General features: G+C 35.2%; 2 protein-coding genes across 3 annotated transcripts in view; one reads left to right on the top strand and one right to left on the bottom strand.

The window, feature by feature from the left end:
- Window positions 1-26,311, top strand: part of LOC138702103 (lactosylceramide 4-alpha-galactosyltransferase-like) — a 209,972-nt gene that overhangs the window by 88,604 nt on the left and 95,057 nt on the right. The gene's annotated exons all lie outside the window — the stretch shown is intronic.
- On the bottom strand, window positions 111-24,311 carry LOC138702328 (toxin Afp18-like). Its single transcript, XM_069829913.1, has 4 exons — window positions 24,139-24,311; window positions 13,686-14,703; window positions 10,727-10,938; window positions 111-596 (listed from the first exon to the last, which is right to left on the bottom strand). Exons 1-3 carry the CDS (start codon window positions 24,149-24,151, stop codon window positions 10,770-10,772), a joined length of 1,200 nt encoding a protein of 399 aa, XP_069686014.1. The 5' UTR covers window positions 24,152-24,311; the 3' UTR covers window positions 111-596; window positions 10,727-10,769.

The following is a 26,311-nucleotide window of genomic DNA, read 5'->3' on the forward strand; positions in this document are numbered from 1 at the left end:
GGCCTTACGGCCTTAACTCTGCCAGCTAAAATAAATCATTATTATTATTATTATTATTATTATTATTATTATTATTATTATTATTATTATTATTATTATTATTATTATTATTATTATTATAGGCTCGTTGCATAATGTACTATTCTAGATTACATGAATTTCTTGTCACAACATATTTCGAGACAATTTTACTCCAAACCCGACATTATTTGTGACGCATATCGAAAGTAAGGTTTAAGAGACAGGAGTTATCCTAACATAGTGTCACTTGTCAATGTATCTATGAGAACTATATATGACGTCACGTCACTGACGCACTGGTATCACATTATGCCTCCTTCAGCACTCGCAAAGAGTCGTGGACACGAGCTGAGTGCCATGATGCTGAAAGCCTGGTTCGACCCCAGTCTTACAGTTTCGTTTTTGCTCAGTTTGTTCCAGAAATGAGCCCCGTGGCTCCCATTAACAGCCTCCATTACTTTGTAGCCTTGTGACTCGTCGAAGAACCTCCTCCATGCAGGATATGACACTGCGTAGAACTCTTCGGGATGTAGGAAATTGAATTCTTTGCATCCTTTTGTGTATAAATCTGAAATCTGGAACAGAGGAATACATATTATAATAAATTAAAGCCATAGTTTTATGTTTCATGTCAAATTGCCCTCTACACATCCAACACAACGAAGCATTCCAGATAGTTTCTTCCAAACACCTTCGCCGCTGTGGGTGCAACCCTAGATCATATATGTAGCATATGTCGGGCTTATAGGCTTTGAGGTTAACAACTTTTGTCAGGTTTACTACGCTGCTATCTAGTTGTTACATGAGGAGTCACGTCATAATTCCCATTTGAATTGCATTAGCGACTGTACTGCCATCTCGTGTTCGTTTTCGGCGGACGGGTGGCGATCCTGGCGGTTGTTCTCTTCAAAGTGCTGCCGATTTTAATGTAGCGAGGAGTTATCTGTTATATATATAATCTAGGGTGCAACGCAGTTTGCGAGTCAATGAGTTAAGATTACACGTTACGCGAAGACCAGTGCTTCTCAAAAGTGCACCACTCTTAAAAGCAATGTAATGAAACTTGCATTAAACGGCGACTTGTAGTTTCAAGTGAAATTTGGCTTTTAGAAGGGTGGTTGCTTAATGGGGGGAGACATTTTTCACACAAATGAGTCAAACTACTGACAATGGATTTTTTTTTTTTTTGCTAGCGTACTCCAATATTAATATGCGTTACAAGAGCGGTATGTTGATGTTTTCATGTTCGAGGAAAGGATTGAAAAAGCGAAACGTAGTTGAGCTTTTTTAATTTCCAAGAACATGAAAACAAACATACCGCTCGTGTATCGTACATTATTTTGTGCGAAGATCGTTTATTACATACCTGAAAGAGGAATTTCTAATTAGTTGCAATGAAATCTCCATCTTGGTTTCTGTTCAATGACGGCAACTTTTAAAAACTAAAATATCTATCTGCAACATTGTTGCTATTATTATTATTCCAGCAGGCCGTGATATACGTCTGTCTTTCCCCCCCCCCCCAGTCTATAAATGCGAACTTAAAACAAACGGTAAGGTTATGTAATGATTTATTTTTTATTTTAATATTTTAACAATATTATTTATATAACATATTGCAGTAATAACATCGGCATCTGGAATCTTGTTGATTTTTTCACGGCTTCCTTAATGTTACTTGCATTACAAATGCAGTAACATTTGTGGTGTTGTAGAGTTTATTTAATTTTTGCAAATATTTAAAAACAATAATTAACAGTGAAATTTAGGTGCAATTGCAGCGGTAAGTTTCCAATTTATAATTATTACTATGTTAAACGTCTCTAAAAATAATATGTTAAAAGCCTAAAGCAGTAAAATGAATATGGCGCTTAAGCGGTAAGAAGAGGGAAATTGTTATGTGTGTTACGTTGGGAATACTGAATGTGGTATTTCACACCTACCGCGTATTGGTTTTGTGCGGAAAGCAAGCAAATACGCACGATCTCGCACAAAATAATTTTTTTGTAACTGCCTTCCCCCCAGACTGCATTGAAATATATAGGGTGATTCAAAAGGTAAGGTCAACCTGTGAGGAGATGATTCAGGGCGATATTTAGAGCAGGAAAGTCCTTTGTGAAGTAACGTTTAGCGCGTGTGACCGTGGAACCAGGTGGGCCGGGTTCGAATCCTGGTTGGGACAAGTTACCTGGTTTAGGTTTTTTCCGGGGTTTTCCCTCAACCCAATGTGAGTAAATTCTGGGTAACTTTCGGTGCTGGATTCCGCACTCATTTCACCGGAATTATCACCTTCATTTCATTCAGGCGCTAAATAACCTGAGATGTTGATAGAGCGTCGTAAAATAATCCACTAAAAAAAAAAAAAAAGAAATGAAACTGTTAAACAAGGAAGCAAGTATCTGTAGTAGTTACAGAAATAGTACATTTCCAAGGATACAGAGCTACATTCCTTTCATGGTTTTATCACAGTCTGGTATATACAGTCGCGAAGCTCAATACGTAGTAAATATGCAAACATTAGATAGTTGCTCACCACTAGGATCGCTAATATCGCGTCATTACAGGCAATGCAAAATAGTACCGTTACAGTCTATTGTTTCTAGCACCCTCAAAACTCAAGCTTCGTGACTGTATATAGTAGACTGTGGTTTTATCTTAGAATCTTGTATTGATTCGCAGAATATTTTGTCTCAAGAAGTTTTCGGCTCTGTATAAGCGTAATAAGGCTCGTTTTCACCAACGTCTTATCTTAGTTTTCTAAAACTCGGTTAATAGCATTATCTCGTCCACACCTGTGGAGTAACGGTTAGCGCGTCTGACCGCGAAACCAGGTGGCCCGAGTTCGAATCCCGGTCGGGGTAAGTTACCTCGAGGGTTTTCCCTCAACCCAATACGAGCAAATGCTGGGTAACTTTCGGTGCTGAACCCCGGACTTATTTCACCGGCATTTTCACCTTCATTTCATTCAGACGCTAAGTAACCTAGATGTTGATACAGCGTCGTAAAATAACCCAATAAAATAAAGAAAAGTATTATCTCGGATAACACTTAACTCTGTGTTCACCATAGCTTTTATTATCTCAGTGTTCTAAAATCTTCATTTCGTTTCAATTCACTTTGATATTCAAAATTCTCTTCTTGAAAACAGCACCATCTATTTGATGCTGCTCAAAAATGAGACAATCTTGAAGAAAAAAAAAAAAAAAAAAAGAAGAGAAAGAAAGAAAACTGACTAGCGCCATACGAGCTCCTGATTATAGCAAATGTGATAACAAATGAATATCAGTATCTGGATGGTGAAGTTGAGTTATAAAAATAGATTTGCTACCATGAACTATGATCGTTGATGGAAGAAGGAGAAATAGGCCTAAAATGACATACCAGGAGAAATATCCTTAATTATTGGAACTCGCACAAAAAAAATAAGTGTGATTAAAAACTAAACTGTTGGAGTTACAACGGAAATTAAAAATAGGCCAAGTGGGAAACAAAAAGCAAACAGCTTTAATTCTCAAGAAATTTAACTGTCTTAATACGACTGCAACATAGTCGTTTATTTTATGTACATAAAGAGGTAACAATATTTGAGGCTTTCGTAGCTAAAGTAGATCAAGTCACAAATTTTCATAAATTGAGTTTAATTCATTTTCTGATTATCTGAAGTTGGATCTTTTTGAGCAGTAATGGATCAAATCTTAATTCCAAGCATTCACCGGTAGGTGACACCAGTCACGTTTGGCTCAGATCATTATTTGTGCAGTTCAGAGCAAAAGTGGTGTAAGTCAAAATTGGGTAATGAGGTTTAAAGTAAAAATCCTGTAAAATACAGCGCAAAGTAGCAGTTAATATGTCCTTCTTGCTATCCACGACTACTAATAGTTTAAATAAACTGAATATTAATTGCTACTTTGCGCTGTATTTTACAGAATGTTTACTTTAACCCTCATTACCCATTTTTGACTTACACCACTTCTGCTCTGAACGGCTCATTTGTTCACGATGTTCTGAGCCATAGTGGATCAAGTCATCAAAACGTTACATCAGTTAACATCACAATTGTCTATATTTTATAAATCTAGAATTTACCTAGAATGGAGCAATAAAATTATTGCTAGTGAAATTAGATAATCCAGTAGAGCAAGTCCTATTATTTCAAAACTACGTCTCATGGACTTGATCCACTTTAGCTCTGAACGCCACATTTATTTAAGTGTGTGTTATAAATTCCACTTCATGCTAAACCATACACCGCACTGACGAAGCTGAAATTTTGGATAGCCTGAAACATATGCTGAAATGTATGTAATCGCAGTCATAAAATATATAACACGTTCTTTTATCCACCAAGGGCGTTTTCGTGTATTCTTTGTTGTATTTCTACGTTACATTCATTTTCCCTCATGTTTATCAAGTGTTCATTTGTTTTTATGTCGATTATCTTGGGTAATGTCACTGTAAAACAAGATTTTTATTGCATTGATGTAGCAACTGCGCTCATTCTGGCCATAAATTTTAATCCACAGCTGCAAGACGGTGTCTTTGACATTGGCATTCTCGTCGGCTCTTTATACCTCCAAGCCTTCCGCTTTGTTTGATAGCGCCTGGGCCCGAATGAGAGCGGCTTCTTGCTTTAATCCAATTTGAGTGTGCTGATTTCAAAATCTGAAGCTAGTTTTTCTCTGTAAGCTATAGTTTTCTTTTTATTCAACATTTTAATTTTCACCGTAATGTTAGCTTCTTAAAAATGCAATTTAATGTTTTGAAGTTGGATGCCACTTGGTTGGGTACCACCTTGGTGGAGATATTCTTCATGTATTCACAAAAACGTGTAAATTCATCACAATATGCATTGTTGGTTTGTTTTTTCTTGCCGACACCTTTCGCATTGCCCAGGCAAAAAGAGCAGTCACTTGTGTGGTCTTTGGTTCATGACAATCCCAAAAAGCATGCTCTTTCTTTCTCTTTTATCCAGTGACGAAGCATTTTCTCACAATTATTTATTCATTATTTATTGAATTTCCGAGTTTATAGAACTCTATTTTACCCGAAGGTTTATTAGGGCTATAGTTTCCAGTGGCGTAGCATGAAATTTTGAGTAGGGGAAGCTAACTCAAGTTGTCTTTTATGCAATATGAGGAAACGTATTACAAAAATACAGTCTTAAAATAAATAGTAGTCAATTTCAAGTCAGCAGTCGAAGATTGGTTGGAACATCGTAAGTAACACCAATAAGGCATGACCTCAAATGATACGTAGTAAAATATGATTTCACGGTTTACACATATCTCTAACAAATAGACACGTATACGTATAACATTAGCTGTCATACTTAGAGAAATCACAATATTAGTATCATTACGTAAGTATGCGTCTGTCTTTTGGTTGTGTCCTTCATTCACAGCAAGGGAGTCGGTCATTTGTTTTTTTAAATCACACTTTTGTTCGTAAGCCAGTTTTGATAATACAATTGTCCTAAAAAAATTCAAGTAAATTAGTGTCAGGAACTGTTATTTCGCTCATTATTTATTATATGAGCCACAATGCACACTAACACTTCAACTGAACACAACTGACGAAAAGGGATAACTCGGAAACTACTTATTTTAAATGTTAAAGCTAGCTTCTTTGCGAGCCTTGCGACTAGGGTAGCTTAGAAAGGGATGGAAAATCTGCGGGGTGGATTACATAGAAGAAACCAGTCTGCTTGGAAGCTGGTGTGTGCAGGCTTCTTGTTTACTGCTGCATCACAAATCATCCTGAGCTGCCGCATCACAATATTTAACGCGTAAATATAAATTCTATTAAAATTAATAAATAATTTTCTTCATAAACTGCAGGTTTATTATGAAATTATTATTAACTGGGGAAGCTGAGCTTTTTAGCTTACATTGACGCTACGCCACTGGTAGTTTCCTCACAATTATTGTGACACACTAAATGTGAAGTCAATTTTTTTCTCTTTGTCGCCAAATTGAACTACCAAACAGATTTTATAGACATACCTTAGAAGCGTTGTGATATTACGCCTTTGACGAGGAAGTGTACAGTAGACATGATGCTTATTTACAATTTTATATCTAATTCAAGAACACATGATCTCATTTTAGAAACAGATAAATAATCCATTTTGAATCTTGCGTACGCTACTTTTAACACTTGAATATAATTAATTAACTAGTGCACACACTATTTGACTCCACTCTTCAACACCTTTCAACAATCAAACACACCCACATAACAGGCAGAGAAGTTCGAGATAACACCGTGATCTAGTAGGCTCTGAGGATGTGCGTCAAGCACTGAAACAGCTGTAAGCCGGACAAATCTTACATAATTAACACGAGTAAGTCCACTAGTTAATTAATTACAGATAAATAGCCCTATACGTTTCGCTAATCAAAAAAAATTACATTAAAAACTGTAAAGATATAGAAAAATGTTTCTAAAACATAATTAGTATTTGTTTAGGTTAGATTTAAAAGTCTCTGTCCACCTATCCCCAGTATAAATACCAATTCGTGTCCTTTTCTGCAAAATTGCAAAATTTAAAATTGCTTGGTAACTATAGTATGTACCTACATAAAAACAAATTTCAGATTTGGAATCAGCGATAGAAAAATACATAGAAGCAGTTGAAAAATCTCATGCAACAGAAAATGAGAAAAAAATTATTCCCCAGTGAATCCTATTAACAGTAAATTTTCCACGGATAAAATACAATCTAAGATAATGCCACAAAACCAAGATAGCTATGTTGGTGTGACACAAAAGAAGCGTTATCATAGTTTTTCGATCCAAAAACTTGGATAAAACAATTATCGGCGTTGGTGAAAAGGGCCGCAAATCTGTAATGTCTGTCATCCCATCACAGGCCATGGAGACCCAGAGGGTGGCGGGAGATTAGGGCTGCACCTAGCATGAATAGTAGTAGGGATGTCAGTCCTACATTGTTTTTTTGTATGAAATAACCTTAGTAAATAACTTTTCTGTCCTCCATAGCAACATTTCGACTCAACAGGAGAATGAAGAAGTGCTATTACACAGTAGGGTTGCCAACTGTAGAGGATGTAAATTCAGGATACATTATAAAAATTAAAAATAACCCTTAAACTTAAAGTGAATTTAAATGTAAATACACTTGTGTTTTGATGCTCAATTAATCAATTAGAATTGCCTTCGTGTTATTATTTGGTTGTAGCGGTGTAGCCCTATGTTAAAGAACAAGTCTGCACACACTGAAACGCACAGGGGTTGATATACATGTCTCTACACTCACTACATTAACATTGTTTGAAAGAATACTTGTTGCTTCCTTTGTTCTTCATAAAAAAAACTCGCTCCAGATGAACATTGCTAATTGGAAGAGCATGCATTTGTTCAGCAATTTTCTTTAAGTTTGACACACTGCGTTTCTTCAAACAGTGTCCTAGCGTTCTTGAGGAGATGGTAGGTCTTTCAGTATCGGCATCACCTCTTTCAATAGGCAATACTCTTGGTACAATGCATCACCATTTTCAAAGTCCAGTTCTGTATTAACATGCAATATATTCACAATTTCAGTAAGAACACTGAATATGGAAGTATCATTAAGACTTATTATTATTATTGTATCTCCAATGAGGGGTAGCCCTATTTTACATATGTATGCTAGGGCTATAGTTTTTCACAAAAAATAGGCCTAAGCATAAAACAAATTGAAAAGAAAATAAATTAGCTTATACAATGGAAATAAGACCTAAACATTCCGTATTTTAAACATTGCGATTGCAAATCAAACATCAGGCATCAATTGAGACATACAGAAAACAGTTACAACATATAAAATGACATTTCTTATAGCGGTACTCTATAACACAATTAAGCAACTTTCCCTAACATACATCATAAATTAATACACAAACACAATCAAGCATCCCATAACTATGACTCACATACACAACAAATCAAGCATCCTTTACAACACATGCACTTCAACATGATAACCATACTTTTAAAAGTTACAAATTTGGCTGCAAATGAATAAATAGGACACTGTTACTAAATACTGTTATTTCTACAAGGTCTTAAATACACCTGTAATAAATATGTGAAATTCCTTTATGCAACATTGCTTCAGAAGAACTTTTGTAATTGGTGATGAGAAAGTTGTATCGCACATGCTAAGGTGGGTTTCTAGCCGGTATCTCTTGCGTTCTTGTAGTGGGCACTGGAATAACAGGTGGTCGACTGTTTGTGTGGGGTGTTCACAGGGACATGAAGAGCCATTTGGGTTGTCAATTTTGAAACGTTCAAAATATGAATTAAATTTTCCGTGTCCAGTCATAAATTGCGTGGATATGTAAGATGGTTCATAATTCTTTACGGTTAGTCTATCTTTAACTGTGGGAAAATATAGTGATTTTGTGATTTGACCATTTGTACTATTTAACCACATTGCATTCCAGTCATTTAAGATGTCCACCTTCATTTGCATTTTTACATAAGAGAGGGGTTGTTTAGAGTATGCGTGTTCTGTTTCCGAAATTGCGGCCATCTTGGCTAGATGATCTGCTCTTTCGTTTCCTGTGTTCATTAAGACTTAGAAAAGTGATTTTCTTAAGAAGTGAAGAATAGTAATCAAACCATTTTTGCAAATAGTCAATGGCCCTCTGATACACATTCAGTGCTTCCTTCTTAAAGAGACGCACATCCGAATCACTCAAGTTATTCAAATGCTGATTTACTACCAAGCCATGTCACCAATGAGGGCCACGAACTCGCTTCTGTGTTCTATCCAAAGAGCTTATAATACTTACAAACTCTTTGCTTCTAATCATCATAAAGTGTGTCGTATAATTATAAAATGTCTTTGGTAGCCATTGTAAACTACATCGGATCTCCAATAATGAAATACAGTGAAACCTGTTCAAGACGGAAGTGACATGGTCCTAATTTTTTTTCCGTCCTGGACAGCTTTCCGTGTTATTCAGGCGTGAAGTTAAAATGGAATGTTTTATCATTTGCATAAATGAAAAACAAAATGGCATGCAGCAAATCGTAGGAATTACAAAATATTCAGTTTAACACTACTGACATTAAATCAGCTTCCTGTGACTTATTTAATTGATGAATGATCTTGATGAAAACCTCATTTCCTGTATAAATTGTATCGTAACTCACTCATTAAACACTGTAAAGTTTATTAATTACACTAAATTTAATATGTAACACTATACTATAATACTGTACTGTATATCACAGCACATTATTTAATTGGACTAGGAGCCTAGAAGCCTTGAATTCTGGATTATTTAATTTCTTTTCCACTTCAAGGGGTTTTCTTTGCAGAATAGGTCCAGAAATTTGCGTGATCTTTGAAAGGGCAAGGACAATCCACTCCCACAACTGTTCATTTATTTCTATGTAACCAGTTGTTTTCTATTTCTTTTTATGTCACCATTATTGACCGCAAGCCACTCACTCATGATACGGCCTTTAGTTTTGAAAGTGTTAAGTTATACCTGAGTTTTCCATTCATAAATTTCAACATTATTTTCCATACTCTTCGTTTTTCATTTTTCTCGATAACTTTTACTTCATCAATTAATGATAGTGCAACATTTTTACGTAACCTTTTTTTTTTATCACGAAATCGCTAATACACTTGCGTTCTACCCAGCTACGACAGTATACAGGGGTGAAGCATTGAACATCTTTGAAGGAACTCGTCTGCCTAGTCAACAGGGTAATAAAATTTATGGCCACCAGGCCAACACACCCTCGCACCCTCAAAAATTTTACAGAGAAATCTTGTTTTTAGTTTAGTGATCTACTATTATTTCGTACATTCCTTGAAAGCACATACTGTTTCAAAATATGGTTTACATTAAAGTAGTGTGTACAAAATATTATTTCCGTTTTGAACAGTAGCAGACAGTTTCCGTTTCCGCGTTGGACAGTTTCCGTTTGATTCAGGAAAAATTACACATAATACATATGAATTTCGCCGGGACTAATAAATTGTTCCGAAATAGACAGGATTCCGGATTATTCAGGTTCCGATTTGAACAGGTTTCACTGTATCAATATGAAATTTCAGAATATAACATTGCATTGAACAAAATTCCGGACATTAAGTGTTCTGAAAAAAAAAAATTCCTGCTTAGAGGACTGATTTACTGACAATCCGGAAAAATTCCGGATGCTTGGCAACCCTATTACGCAGAAGTCTTACCAGATGTGATGTACTAAAACAAAACTTTCAGAGTTTCTCTTTCTATATTGGTATGAATTTTGATTAAAGATAAGTTACACGTGTTGGATTCAGGACTAAATCATATATACCTCAGATAGATCGGCCTTATAGGCTTTGACGTTAACAACTTTTGTCAGGTTTACTACGCTACCATCTAGTTGTTACATAAGGAGTCACGTCATAATTCCCATTTGAATTGCATTAGCGACTGTACTGCCATCTCGTGTTCGTTTACGATGGACGGGTGGCGATCCTGGCGGTTGTTCTCTTCAAAGTGCTGCCGATTTTAACATAGCGATGACCTATCTGTTACATATATGATCTAAGGTTCAGGGAGGCTCATTTGTGGGGACGCCGTATGATCTGCCTGTTCTCAGTCTGTTGTGTAGTAATGCTTCCTAAATTAAGCTTGATAGTCAAAATATGTCCCTGCCTCTAAGTTAATGAAGTGTCTTATACAAGGGCCTGTACCTCTGAAGTACCGCAGAACTCGAACATGACTCTGGCGATGAGGCTAGCACCGTTGAGTCCAAAGGTCACCCCGGAAGTTGTCCTTCAGACTCAGTAACAACTTGGTGGTCAGTTCATGTCCTACTCCTTTGTGAGCGAAGTTCATCACACCGTTGGCGAAAGCCTGTGAGTTTTCGAATCCAATGTAGTTGGAACCCAGATCTGCGAACGATCTGCAGGCAAAAACAATAATTCCTGTTAAGTATTCTTCCCGTGGTTGGCCGGTAGTGATCCAGGAGTCGGCAAAAGCTTCCAAAATTTGGTTACTGTTTTGAGACAAGTCAATTAGAGAAATGTTCAAATCAATTATTCTTGAAACACTACTATGAAATGTACAGTATTTGTAAACATTTCTACATGCATAATTACTATATAAGGTAACGTAACGTAACAAAACACAACACAGAGTACGTATATGGATTTATTCAGCAATATTATACATACAGGTACACTACACTATAAGAATTTGTCCGTAAATCCAATGCACAGGTTTTTTTTACCGTACGTGCTTTACAAAACAATTCCTACTTTGTAGGTTTCTCCCCCCCTCGCCTATGATTAAATCCAAATACTTTCCATAAAACACATAGATTAATATGAAAATGGTACAAACAAAACACATCTACAATATTAAGAATACCATTACAATTAATATTGAATTTACAAATGCAATAAAAATCAAAGTAATAAAAGATTAACAGACTAATAAAAGCTAGACAGTTCATTGTAAAAATTAAGAAGAAAGAAATTTTTCTTTTATTAACTAAGTAAAAATTAAACCTATTCTACGCAGTAAGAAAATGCTTAATAAGCTTGCTTTTGAACGCTATTAAATTCCGACAGTCTCTGATTTCACTGGGTAGGATATTCCACAAGAGCGAAAGCGAGATTGTGTATGATGATGAATACGATGATGTCTTATGTGTTGGTATGGCTAGTATGCGGCTATTTTGCGTGCATGTGAAGAGATTATGATATGATGACAGGTAACTGAAACGGGAGGCAAGGTAGGTAGGTGTAGAGGTGTGAAGGACTTGGAAAAGGAGAACAAGAGAATGAAAATTTCTACGTTCGTTAAGCCGTAGCCAGTTTAGAGTTTGGAAGGATGGGGTAATGTGGTCAGCGCGACGGACATCGCAGACGAAGCGAACACAAGAATTATGAACACGTTGTAATCTTTGCGACTGGTTGGCATTGAGGTCGGTCAGTAGAAAATCACAATAATCGAAGTGGGGCATTACTAGTGTTTCCACTAGTATTTGAGTGATAGCGGGAGGAATTTTCGAATGCTGTTTAAGGAATGTAGTATGGAAAGCACTTATATATCCTAACCTAACATACAAACAGGCATAAAAGTATAAATATAATTCAATAGTTAGCATTATCCCTTCGTCAATTCATACCATAGATGCTGATGTTCTGGACTGTCTCGACTTGAAGAGGAACACTCCAGTTTTTTTGTTCACATTCTCTATTCATCCCTCTGATTGAAGTTCTGACTGATATGTACATATATTATCACTTGACGATATGTGTCAGAGGAAGAACAATTGTTTGTATGCATCTGAAGTCTGACTAGTGTAATATGTTACTAATCAACGAGAGGGAAAGGAACTGACTACACTATCGCATTATCTCCTTGCTTAAGTGCCTCATGAGCAATGTCTTATTTGTATCACTTATGAAATTCAAGACTGTCTTCGGACAATTGACTGAACAACAACAACTGTACCGGTACAAAAAATGGAATACTATAGTAGATATTGGGAACTGTTTGTGTTAGTTATGATTAAGGTTGGAACGCTCTGGGACTGTAGTTGTTAAAAGTATTGAATAAACAATACTACAAAGTATAATCTTACCCTGCCGTAGAACGTTATGATCGGGATGACAATCTCTTTGACAAGGTGATACAAGAAAACACTTAATGTAAACTTAAACTCACTTCAATAACATTTATTGACAACCAGTAATAAAATAGTTATGAACCAATGTCCCACAAAAACGTGCAATCACTCATAATTCACCCTTCAAGTAAACTCGTTGATAATTCCCATTCATTGACCTGGCATTCATCAAAACATGGACCAGTAATGCCATCTGTTTCCTCTAGCTGAAAACATAAGTAATAAATCCGACAAGTCCCAGCTTGTCTGCCACTGAATAACTCTAGGTAACCAAATCCACTATAATTAATATAGCCCCGTTTGAGGAAAGCCAAGTACTCACTCTTTAACATACCAGACTGTAACTATAATTCACACATAACCAAATCCGTCATCATACCAAAAACCTGTTACAATCCTGCTGAATCGATCTCGCATCCAGCACAACAATGACCTCTCTCTTCCACTCTCACACCGTATCTGGTTCCACACACTGTAAACAACTATAACGGGCGATAAATCACAATCCTTGTTCGACACCCGGCTGCCCTGCCGTCACATCACAGCTAGTTACCCGCGATCCCATCGCGAATAACTACAAAACCAACTCACAACTACCCCAGCTGTCACTCAACCTCACGCAACGAGTCCTTCCACCAGACTAACTTCTAAAAATCGATGCTCCCGTAAAGTCAAATAGTATGTTTATGCGCCCCCAAAATAACCAAAAATAAATCAAACCCAAATCACGTGATGACAAAAGTTCGCTCCTTACACGTGAAGAATAAAAGAGCTATAATGGAAGAAAAGAAACAAGTTATCTAAAGTAGAAAGTAAGACTGAAAATGGAGAAGAAGTAAAGCCATCTATGAAGAGTAAAGTAAACTAATACTAAAAATAAAATAAAAATAAAAATAGAAAGAAAATAAAGAAAGGAAAGGGAAAATAGAAGTAGTGTGCCGAAATAAAACGGCACAAGGTTATTGTAAATTTTACTTTAAGGAACAAAATAAAACGAATTTCTCGATACTCACTTGAGAACGATGACGTCCAGGTCCATATACGTGCCTCCATATTTCCACAGCGTCAGTAGTCGCAACACGTCACTGGCATGCTCATTAGGCCAATAAGAAGAGCGAATCGCCGCCTGGAAGTTCCAGTCCTGGAGTGGACTTCTCAACAGTTGGTCCGTCACATTGAGCCTCCACAGCTTCACGTTTGGGTACATCAAAAGTGCTTTCACAAACTCTTTGGACTTTTCTAGTCCACCAATAATAGGACAAGAGTACATCAGGTACACTTTGCAGTCGGGATTCATCCTAGCAGCTGACTCCAACGAGCACACCTGTCTCGGATGGAGCAGTAGTCCTTTGTAGTTGTAATATTTTCGATTCAGAAGGCAGCGTGTCTCCAAGCAGATGATGTGCTTGTCTCCTAGCCGGGGTTCCTCAAAAATGTCTATTTCATTGGTATCAGTTTCAATGTAAAATTCTGTTTCATTTGTATCTATTTCAGTGTAAAATTCTGTTTCATTGGTATCTATTTTTGTGTAAAATTCTGTTTCATTGGTATCTATTTTTGTGTAAAATTCTGTTTCATTTGTATCTATTTTTCTGTAAAATTCTGTTTCATTTGTATCTATTTTTGTGTAAAATTCTGTTTCACTTGTATCTATTTTTGTGTAAAATTCCGTTTCATTTGTATCTATTTTTGTGTAAAATTCTGTTTCACTTGTATCTATTTTTGTGTAAAATTCTGTTTCATTTGTATCTATTTTTGTGTAAAATTCTGTTTCACTTGTATCTATTTTTGTGTAAAATTCTTTCATGTCTGTTTGTCCAGTCTGTATTTCAATGTCATTGTCCTGTAATTCATATTCTTCCGCTAAAAGAAATGCTGGTTCTATTCCAAAGAGTCCTTGGGGTTCTGTTAGTCTTCTTTTGTCAATGGATGCACGAATACTTTCAAAGTCTACTTCATTAAAGTATACAATGAAGAGTATTAAAGTACATGACACGAACACACCAAACAATTTTGTGGTCCTTCTTGCAACTGAAAGAAAAAATGGTTTTAAATCGTTTTGGTATCTCTTTAGAAGTTATCTAAATATATTTATCAACAGTAATCTCCCTAGAGGTTTTGATTTATCTAGAGAAAATCAAAACTCGAGTGGGATTAATTGACTATTACACGATTAGAAGAAAGTATATAAAAATTAGAAGTAACGAAGTACTCCAATACAATAAAATATCAATTGACTTACGAAAATACAACTGTCTTCAAATGTATTATTGGACCATCTCAACATTACAAATATTACGCTAGATGCATGTTAGATGACAGTAGTGTGTTATGATTAGCTGTTTTCTTGTTATCAGTTGTGCCAACTATGGAATCTTTGTTAAACTCTGTAGACGGTTACTAGTCAAAAAGGCTTTGTTGATTCAATTTCATTTTTATTAAAACAGTTGCATTCCACTTCAATTATCCGGATCCCAGTAATCAACGTCACTTGACAGATGATTTTCAATAAATCTTTGTCTCAAACAATCTCTGATACGTGACTGTCCATAATATCATATAGCAGAAGCTATAACATAACCTCAATAATATAAACAAGTGTTAGAAAAGTTTTAATTAGGGATGATGAAATAAACAAGAAACGTTTTAATTAACGATGATGACATAAAAATAAACATGAATAATTTTAAAATGAATAATAATTATTGAAAGTACAATTTTCAAATTTGAATGTTTTAGTGGTTGGTGGTTCAGTTGATGTTATTTTGGACGTGTGCGTAAAAGAAGTGGAACTCGTTGATGTACATGGTGCATCCCTCAACTTATTCAGGATTTCCGAATGGTGCTCTTCATTTATTTGTAAATAGGGTTTCAGGGAAGATGCATAACTATGACCAGTGATCTTTATTAATTCTGTTCTTGAATGCCAATGCGAGTCATATTTGAAAGTGCTGTGCATCGACTGGAGTGGTTTGTAATTTTCTGTTTGTTGACGTCCAGACCAGTGCAGTTTGAAATGTTGGCAATGCTAAGAAACAAATGCTAAGATAGTGATAAAAATAAACAAGTGCTAGGGAAGCGATAAAATTAAACAAATGCTAGGGACGCGATAAAATTAAACAAATGCTAGGGACGCGATAAAATCGTGCGATAAGCAGCCATGATTGGTTGAAAGACGTCCTTTCGTACCCTTTTATTGGTCAAAAGCATTATGACGTAGTAAAAGTGTAATAGTCAAATTAATAATTGAAGGCAAAGCGGGAAACAACCCCACATGTCTCATCCCTGTGGTGTAGATATAATCCAGTATTGCACATTTCACATGAAGCATTTTTTCTCTCTGTCGCCCAACTTTGAAAGCTGCTCTTCGTATGATTCGAGTCGTTTTTCCTTTTCGTGCTCTTGGCACGTGATAGTATTCAAGCTAAGCCACCAGATGTCAGAATCAGTTCCTCCTGAACCGAATTTGGGCATGAAGTCTTTTTCCCGGTTCTTCTTCAAATCTCTTATGTTCCAAAATATGATATAGAAAGATGCCATTAATTCTGTTCCAAAATAGGCTATGGTATAGGCTGCATTTGTTAAAGTTCTCAGTAATATAATGTAACTTTAATATATCTTCTCGATACTTATTTGATTGATTGATTGATTGATTGTTCTTCAAATCTCTTACCGCGTCTGTGCCAAAATATGACATAGAAAGATGCCATTAATTCTGTTCCAAAATAGGCTATGGTATAGGCTACATTTGTTAAAGTTCTCAGTAATATAATGTAACTTTAATATATCTTCTAGATACTTATTTGATTGATTGGTTGTTCTTCAAATCTCTTACTGCGTCTGTTCCAAAATATGACATAGAAAGATGCCATTAATTCTGTTCCAAAATAGGCTATGGTATAGGCTACATTTGTTAAAGTTCTCAGTAATATAATGTAACTTTAATACATGTTCTAGATACTTATTTGATTGATTGATTGTTCTTCAAATCTCTTACTGCGTCTGTTCCAAAATATGACATAGAAAGATGCCATTAATTCTGTTCCAAAATAGGCTATGGTATAGGCTACATTTGTTAAAGTTCTCAATAATATAATGTAACTTTAATACATGTTCTAGATACTTATTTGATTGATTGATTGTTCTTCAAATCTCTTACTGCGTCTGTTCCAAAATATGACATAGAAAGATACCATTAATTCTGTTCCAAAATTGGCTATGGTATAGGCTACATTTGTTAAAGTTCTCAGTAATATAATGTAACTTTAATACATGTTCTAGATACTTATTTGATTGATTGATTGTTCTTCAAATCTCTTACTGCGTCTGTTCCAAAATATGACATAGAAAGATGCCATTAATTCTGTTCCAAAATAGGCTATGGTATAGGCTACATTTGTTAAAGTTCTCAGTAATATAATGTAACTTTAATACATGTTCTAGATACTTATTTGATTGATTGATTGTTCTTCAAATCTCTTACTGCGTCTGTTCCAAAATATGACATAGAAAGATACCATTAATTCTGTTCCAAAATAGGCTATGGTATAGGCTACATTTGTTAAAGTTCTCAGTAATATAATGTAACTTTAATACATGTTCTAGATACTTATTTGATTGATTGATTGTTCTTCAAATCTCTTACTGCGTCTGTTCCAAAATATGACATAGAAAGATGCCATTAATTCTTTTCCAAAATAGGCTATGGTATAGGCTACATTTCTTAAAGTTTTCAGTAATATAATGTAACTTTAATACATGTTCTAGATACTTATTTGATTGATTGATTGTTCTTCAAATCTCTTACTGCGTCTGTTCCAAAATATGACATAGAAAGATGCCATTAATTCTGTTCCAAAATAGGCTATGGTATAGGCTACATTTGTTAAAGTTCTCAGTAATATAATGTAACTTTAATACATGTCTAGATACTTATTTGATTAATTAATTAATATAAGAAAAACATAAAAATTAGGTACAATTCATTCTGTGTGATGTCAAATTAATAAAAGAAAAAACAAAAATTGTTTTGAGAGAGGCCAATTAACATAAAAACTGCAATAAATTACACTGCTGTTAAGCCTTAGATGTTCTATTCAAAATTGACTGGGTTGCTGTTACGTTTTCTGCAACAGGAACACCATAGCAGGTGCCCATTTGATTTCTGTTCATAATGAACTATTTAAATATTATAGTTTGATGCACTGCAGACGACTAGAAACATTCACAAGTCCACACCTGTGGAGTAACGGTCAACGCGTCTGGCCGCGAAACCAGGTGGCCCGGGTTCGAATCCCGGTCGGGACAAGTTACCTGGTTGAGGTTTTTTCCGAGGTTTTCCCTCAACCCAATACGAGCAAATGCTGGGTAACTTTCGGTGTTGGACCCCGGACTCATTTCACCGGAATTATCACCTTCATTTCATTCAGACGCTAAATATCCTGAGATGTTGATACAACGTCGTAAAATAACAAAATAAAATAAACATTCACAAACTGCACTGTCTGATAGTCCCTTCACTACTGAATAGAATGCCACACCGTGAAGCATTTCGTGCGCGCACGCGCAATAATCAAACTTGTTTTGTTTGTTACTATACCATATTTTGGAACGCAGTGAGTAGAAGATAAAGAATTGTAATTAACGAAGAATTTGCGAACAAATCAGTTTGGGATCGTAATGTTCTTTATCACCTACCCTGTTCAAAATTTACTTGGAGGATTTGAAAGAACTGTTTCCAGAACATGGGAGAGGTGATAGTAAGAGGAAGAAGAATAAATTACATAAGATTTGCTGATATAGCGTTGTTAGCAGAAGAGGAGACGATACTAAGGGATAGGGATATGCTACTGGAGCCAAATGATAGCTGTGAGCAGTATGGAATGATGATAAATGCAAAGGAGACGAAGACTATGGTTGTCGGAAGAAAAATAAAGAAGGTAAACTTGCGAATAGGTACTAAATGAGGCAGTGGAGGAAGTGGACAGCTTCAAATACTTGGGGTGTACTATAATCAGTAACATGAACTGCTGCCAGGAAATCAAGAGGAGGTGTGGTAAAAATAATAATTATAATTTCGCTCAATACCAGTTTTCAAAAATAGAATGTGATGCTTTTGTTTAACAAATCCAAACTATGCCTTTTAATGGAACATAAAATCAGCTTAAACGCGAAAATATGCTGCAATAATATAAATATCATGAAATATTATCCATTTACAAAAGAAACCAAAATATGCAAATATATGAAACGTAAAATTTGGTTCGATAGCTTAAATGTTGATGATTCGTGAAGATAATTAATCAGCAATTAACTACAGCCAGTGGAAAAATGTATGCAACTGGATGAACTTGATACTTGATAATCAAAATGTTCCATTCACATTACATTTAAATACAGTACGTTCATATTTTTTCTCATAGGGACCCTGATTCAAGGGCTATATTTTAACGTTGAGGAATGGATTATATCTAGGCTGGTTTAGACACAATACATTTTTGAATATCAAACATTTATTTATTCATTTTTTTGATTTACATAATAATATTTTTAATTCCTAATTTTGAAGACACTTAACATTTTCAATGTTAGATGTCAGATAATATATGCGAGGACACGTACAAATATTTTAATTGAATTTGGTAAAAACTGCATTCGCATGGAGATTTTGGAACATTAGAAACATAATTTCTAGAAAAAGGCAAATTTGTGAAAAGAGGTACAAGACTGACATATGGAGGAGGCCTATATAAAAATCGCTCTTGGACCCCAAAGAAGAAGTAGAGAAAAAAAACCTCTCTTACTATCAACTTCCTAAGTGCGCAAGGAATATTTTCGTACAAAAAGCTATCTTTTGTTAAACCTCAGTCATAGGGTCTCTTAAACTCAACGGCGGGATGTTACCACAGTCTAGTATATACAGTCGCGAAGCTCAATACGTAGTAAATATGCAAACATTTGATAGTTGCTCACCACTAGGATCGCTAATATCGCCTCATTACAGGCAATGCAAAATAGTACCGTCACAGTCTATTGTTTCTAGCACCCTCAAAACCAGAGGTCTCCAAAAAGCGTATCGTCATTCGTGCTCTCGATGCTGCCCGCCGAACACAGTGTGCTGTAAGGCTAGAGAAGGGGAAGAGACTCGTACTTCAACAGATGGGAGCGACCAGTGGGGGATCGCGGCAACGATCTGCTTAAATTTACAAATAATAACATCAAAAGAATAAGAAATATACGTTTGTATATTATTTTGACATACTATGAAGCTGGAGCCCCGTCTGCTGCTATTGAACCAAGTCATTGCAAATTCAACCTCTTCTGTGCTATGGTGCCTTTCACTGCCTGGAAAAGATCTTCTCCAGTTGTATTTTGTAATTACATCTAGAAGACATTCAGACACAGTAAAATGTTCATTAACTCCTCGGATGAAAATGGCTAGGTGAGCTTTGTTATTTCTATCTGTGCTTTCGTCCAATGCAAGTGAGTAAGCTACAAACTGGTTAATTGTGGTTTTGACTTACAATCTTGAAATTCCTTCTCTGAACTGTAATTGGAAACAATTTAATTTTCTTAAACTTTGACTTTGTTCTGGACACAGTATTTTTGTAACGGCCTGTATGCACGATTTTACAAATGATGCTTCTGTAAAGGGCTTCATTGATTTTCCAATTTTCCAAGCTGGAACATAGATAGAAGATGCTTTTTTTTTTGTTTAAGACTGAGGACACGTGTGTGATTTGTGTTTGTTTTTTCTTGTTTTATATTTTATCAAAATATTTGTAGGCCTACGCATTTCACCTAAAATTAAACGAGAAACTATATGTTTGTCATGCGGAACTGAGTGTAAACCTATTCTAATATACTGATTATTATGTATAACCAACAGTCATACAGATAGCCCCAAATAAATTATTTTCACATGTCCAACATCCCTGTAATTGTGTGATATTCTTTGTGAAGAGTAGAGTATTGTCGTCGCATGTTGAATTTCAACACGCCGTTAAACATTTTCGAACAAATGAAACATTTCCCATTCTCCCCACTAACACAAAAAAATTTCTCTTCCTATTCATCCTTGAATATACTACGTCCATGATTAGAAGACATTGTGAAACGGTGGAACACTCCGACCAACACAGTGATAATGGCAGTCCGCCACTGCTCTTCGTTTGCTCATAAACATTGAGTACAGTACAGGTGGGGATGGGTGAGGCGGATCGCGCTCATTACGTGCTGGCTTCGGTTCCGTTCAGGGGCTTACTCGCGAGTACGCTTTTGGAGACGTCTGCTTTAAACTCAAGCTTCGTGACTATATATAGTAGACTGTGATGTTACCTTCTGTATAAAAACAGAGTACAGAATATTTCAACATAATCATTTCAGAAAATATTTAAAATAGTCTGATGGATTTGTTTGTGTACATTCTTTATTCCATACTAGCCGTACCCGTGCGCTCCGCTGCACCTGTTAGAAATAAATATAAAGTAATTACATAATTAAAATAGGACATTTGGTCCAGGGAACATTCGTGTTTGATAGAAGGATAAATCGTTTATTATGTTACTTAATTGAAATTGTATTTAAATAATTCAAATGTGATCATTTTGGTCCAGAGACCACTCATTTGGTGCAATGACAATTCCCTTAACATGTTTCTTAATTGTTATTACATGAAAATAATTAAAATATGATCATTTGGTTCAGAAAACATCCGTTTTTGGTGCAAGGGTACTTCGGTTAACATTTTTCTAAATTAGTCTTGAATGCATACTTTAATAAATCACTTCAAATTAATAGAGTGTATTGTGTACGAAGATAATTTTTATGTTAACTTTACTACGCATCTTTCTTTTTTGTTTAAGTTTATTTTATTCACGCCTTAACATCTGTGGTCATGTCGCGTGTTTAGAATGTAGGCCTATGTTTATATCAGCAGGCCGTTTTTACTCTTGTTGAGTTCCTCTTTCTCTTGTGTGTTGTTGATGGCTTGTGTTCATGTAACTGATTAGAGACTTTGATGAATGTTTTTGATGTTGGTAATTAAGGCGGTGATGAATCATGGCATATATCTTTCCAATCCGGCATTTTCCTTTATGACTAATGGAATTCATGAAAAACCCAGTCAGATTGGTCGGCCACGAGGTTTGAACCGGGACCTCCCGAATGCGAATCTCAAACTCTACCGTCTGAGCCAACTCGCTCGGTTGTATAGCCTATCATTGTTATGCAAATAAAAAAAATGTAGTACTCTACATAAATATTATTTTAAGGAAACGAATATGGGTAAATTATGAGCGCAGGAACGATATTTCGTGACACCTTTTAAAATAAGTTAGCTCCAGTGAGCTCTATGGTAAAATGCTTATTTATAATGGGCTGTATTTTTGGTCCCGTAAAAATATTCATCTTTGCGACAAAATTCGTAACTATTATGTTCTATGAACAAAAAGGAACTTAAGTGTATAAAATTATAGTATTTGATGTGGATCAAATAAAGTTTCAATAATCAAATTATACAATATTTCGACAGAATATCAAGTTTCTTGTGCGTATAGATCCATTTTAATCTTACCTCAGCCCACATATGTAGCATTACATCCATCTAGAAAAACTACAAATTTCAAATAGTGAATAAATTATCCAAATCGGTTAAATAACTTCTGCGATTACTTCATAAAAACACACAAATATTCTCTGTAAATTAATATTGATAAACATCAAGGCCGCCTTAAATAGACGGAGTCATTTGTTTTAATTTCATTATAACCATCGTCGTCGTTCCTGCAATAACTCCTATGTCACATCGATTTTCAGATTTTTGCTCTATTAAATAGCTTAAATAGTGATAAGCAAATAATAAAATCTCCTATATATAATTATATTATTTCTTTCTTTCGAAAATGTAAGAATTCACTATCTGCTATGTACCACTGCCATTGAATGAATAAATGTGTTTTTTTCTTCCTACTGAAAAACTTTATATTTTACACATAGGAGTTATTGCTGAAACAACGACGCTATAATCTGAGGCGGCCGTGAAAATGTATTATATTGTTGTTTTAAAAGTCTTGTATATCCTTAAATATCAGCCCTATCAAAACTTTGCATAGATTAAAACTTCCCGGAAATCACATTTAAAGAAACTTTTGTTATGTAACATTTTTCACAAAAATCAATAATAAGCGAGATATTTCGATTTATTTAATTCGGTCCCCCTTATAATCCCCCTTTTAAATAATGTATTTTGAATGCCATATAGCCTAAAATCTAAGTTGCAACGAAGCTAATTTATATTCCAATTTTCATCGAAATCTGTTCAGCCATTATCGCGTGAAAAGGTAACAAACATCCAGATAGACAGACATACAAACAAAACTTTCAAAAAAGCGATTTTCGGTCTCAGGATGAATAATTATACATGTTAACACCAATTATTTTTAGAAAAGTGAAAATTACCAGAGAAATTTAGGTTACAGATTTATTATTAGTATACAGTAGATAATGTTATCTTTCATCAGCTTGCATTGCACAAATAGGCCTATGTTTTGAATCAACCTGCATCCGAGTTATAGTCATTTGCCTGCTTATTGCTTGACCTAGTGTATGTAGTCCTCAATTGTTTGCATTAGTTACCATAGCTACACCTTGCCTATTGCATTCAGCAACGTGATGTTCCGGATATCTTTCCTAAACTAAATTTGTGCGAGATCGTACGTATTTGCTTGGCTTCCGCGGAAAATCTAAAATTCCACATTCAGTATTCCCAACCTAACACACATAACAATTTCCCTCTTCTTACCGCTTAAGTGACTTATTGATTTTACTGCTTTAGGCTTTTAACATATTATTTTTAGAGACGTTTAACATAGTAATAATTATAAATTGGAAACTTACCACTGCAATTTCAGTTAAATTGCACTGTTAATTATTGTTTTTAAATATTTGCAAAAATTAAGTAAAGTCTACAACTCCACTAAAGTTACTGCATTCGTGATGCAAGTAACATTAAGGAAGCCGTGAAAAAATCAACAAGATTCCATACTCATCATGGCGGCTAAAATATTAAAATGAAAAATAAATCATTACATAACCTTACAGTTTGTTTTAAGTTCGCATTTATAGACTGGGGGGGGGGGGATGTCAGACGTATATGACGGCCTGCTGGAGTATAGTAAACACAGAAAACATTTTAAAGCAACAACGTTGAAGACAGATATTTTTGTTTTGCAAATTTGCCGTCATTGAACAGAAACCAAAATGGAGATTTCATTGCAACTAGTTATAAATTCGTCTTTCAGGTATGTAATAAACGATCTTCGCACAGAATAATGTACGATACACGAGTGGTATGTTTTCTTTCAATTCTCGGAAATTAAAAAAGCTCAACTACGTTTCGCTTTTTCAAACTTTTCCTCGAACATGAAAACTTCAACATACCGCTCTTGTAACGCATATTGCTATTACCTGATATGCCCATATCCTTGGATGCTCTGCGCGTCTAACGATCGGAGGACTTTCAGTAGAAATGAACTGGACACTTCTGAACTTGTCATCTGTTTTTGTAAATTTTAACTGTCAGTTCCGAAGGCTTTTGCAATTTTTTTGCAGAAGATATGAAACAGCAAACACGCTGGTAACACTCCGACTATTAACTGTAAGATTAATTAGATAAGTAACTCGTCGTCTTCGGCACTATCACCATTTTGAGGTAGATAAGTACTGCTGTCCTTATCAGTAGACTTTCCAGGTCACATAGGGTGGAGTGTGGCTCAATATGACCTATATCCACAGTTTTCAACATTGCTACGTTTTTCGAATGCGTATGTCGAGCGCTAATGTAATTTAAATATAAATGGTTCTTGTTTCCATACCTGACAAAGAAAAATGCAAAATCTCTTTTCCGAGTCTGTTCTTTTGTCTTGTGTTAGTTCCCTATAGTTTTAAGCTGGGGTCCTGAGCCATTGTGGACAAGTTATTTGGAGATTCTGCCAGGGGAGGGTCGGGTAATTTAGCGACTTTAAGCTTTCTTCTTCTTGTTGTTTTTTTCCTTTAATTTACAGAGGTGTGAAAATTATTAGAATAACCTTAATTTTAAAGGTTTTTTAATAGTTCCTTCACAAATATTAATTGAATTGATGAATATTGGTATATAACATCACTATACTGATGTAGGATATATTTACTACTAACAATGCTGGAAAGCATTGTTGTACATTTGTATTTTTCTTATTTTACAATTGTTATGGGCATTCAGAAATTATTATATTATGTTGGCGGAATTGGAAACATCAAAAATTAATTAAGAAATGCTTTAAACAAATTGTTCTTTGCGTTTACATTGTTGTGAAGGTTCAAATGAACGTATACATCTGTTTTGTGCATATAATTTTTTATGTTTCCAATTCCGCCAACATAATATAATAATTTCTGAATTCCCATAACAATTGTAAAATAAGAAAAATCCAATGTACAACAATGCTTTCCGGCATTGTTAGTAGTAAATATATCCTACATCAGTATAGTAATATATACCAATATTCATCAATTCAATTAATATTTGTGAAGGAACTATTAAAAAACCTTTAAAATTAAGATTATTCTAATAATTTTCACACCTCTGTAGCCTATGAGTTAGTTATCACAGTATGATTATTGATTTATTGTTTTTAAAGATGTAGGGTAAACGCGGGTGAATCGGATTGGAGGACGAATCGGATCAGTTAATATAAATTGCTGGTCCTAGAGTGCGCTAGTGAGTTCTTGCTGATACCATCTTCTGAAGTCAAACAATGCTAGTATCTGAGTTCGATGACCATAAGAAGTCGGCATGTGTACGACCTGCTGGTGATAAATGGACTACTTTTTATAAGTTTGAGGTATGTAGATGTTCTGAATTTGCCATTTTGTTATTTTTTAGCTCTGGATTAAACAATTTTTTGAACACACATTATTAAAACACGCAGCAAGTTATGTAGTAGGAAAGAACAGTCTGTCTTGATTCTATAACCTCACCGATGTTCTCATTTATTTGCTGCCAGTGCTGCCAATTTGCAAATATGTATTTCTGTACATGTGCGGGCGAAACGGATCAGTGAATGGCGGGTAGTTTGAATTGCTTATTTTATATAGAAATGGCAATATTATTATTTTTTTTAATTCCGGATGGGTAGACTTCAGCACGAGAAAGACCCAGACAAATTGCTTGTCTTCTCACTTCACCAAAGAACATAGCACAAATGAAGAAAAAGCAAGAATTAAAAAAACGAGAAGATAAATAGTAAGAAAGGATGCAGAATGGACAGAAAAAATGTGCAAAGAGAAAGTGAGGACATGATTGAGATTAACGATAGTGATGATGACGACGACGACGACGACGATGATGATGATGATGATGATGATGATGATGATGATTATGGTGGGGAGGATGAGGATGTGGTTGTAGTAATAGACAATGAAGGTAGTGATGACATTTGCCAATTTTGTATGTTGAAATATTCTGATCCCAAGTCTGTGAAGAAAGGAAAATGGATCCAGTGTCAACGTAAGGGTGAATGGTACCACGAGGTGTGTGGGGGAGCTAAGGGGAGAAAGACGTTTATCAACAGTAATCTCACTAGACGTTTTGATTTTATCGATA

This window comes from Periplaneta americana, chromosome 6 (assembly GCF_040183065.1).
Source record: "Periplaneta americana isolate PAMFEO1 chromosome 6, P.americana_PAMFEO1_priV1, whole genome shotgun sequence".
In the NCBI taxonomy this organism is placed as follows: domain Eukaryota; kingdom Metazoa; phylum Arthropoda; class Insecta; order Blattodea; family Blattidae; genus Periplaneta; species Periplaneta americana.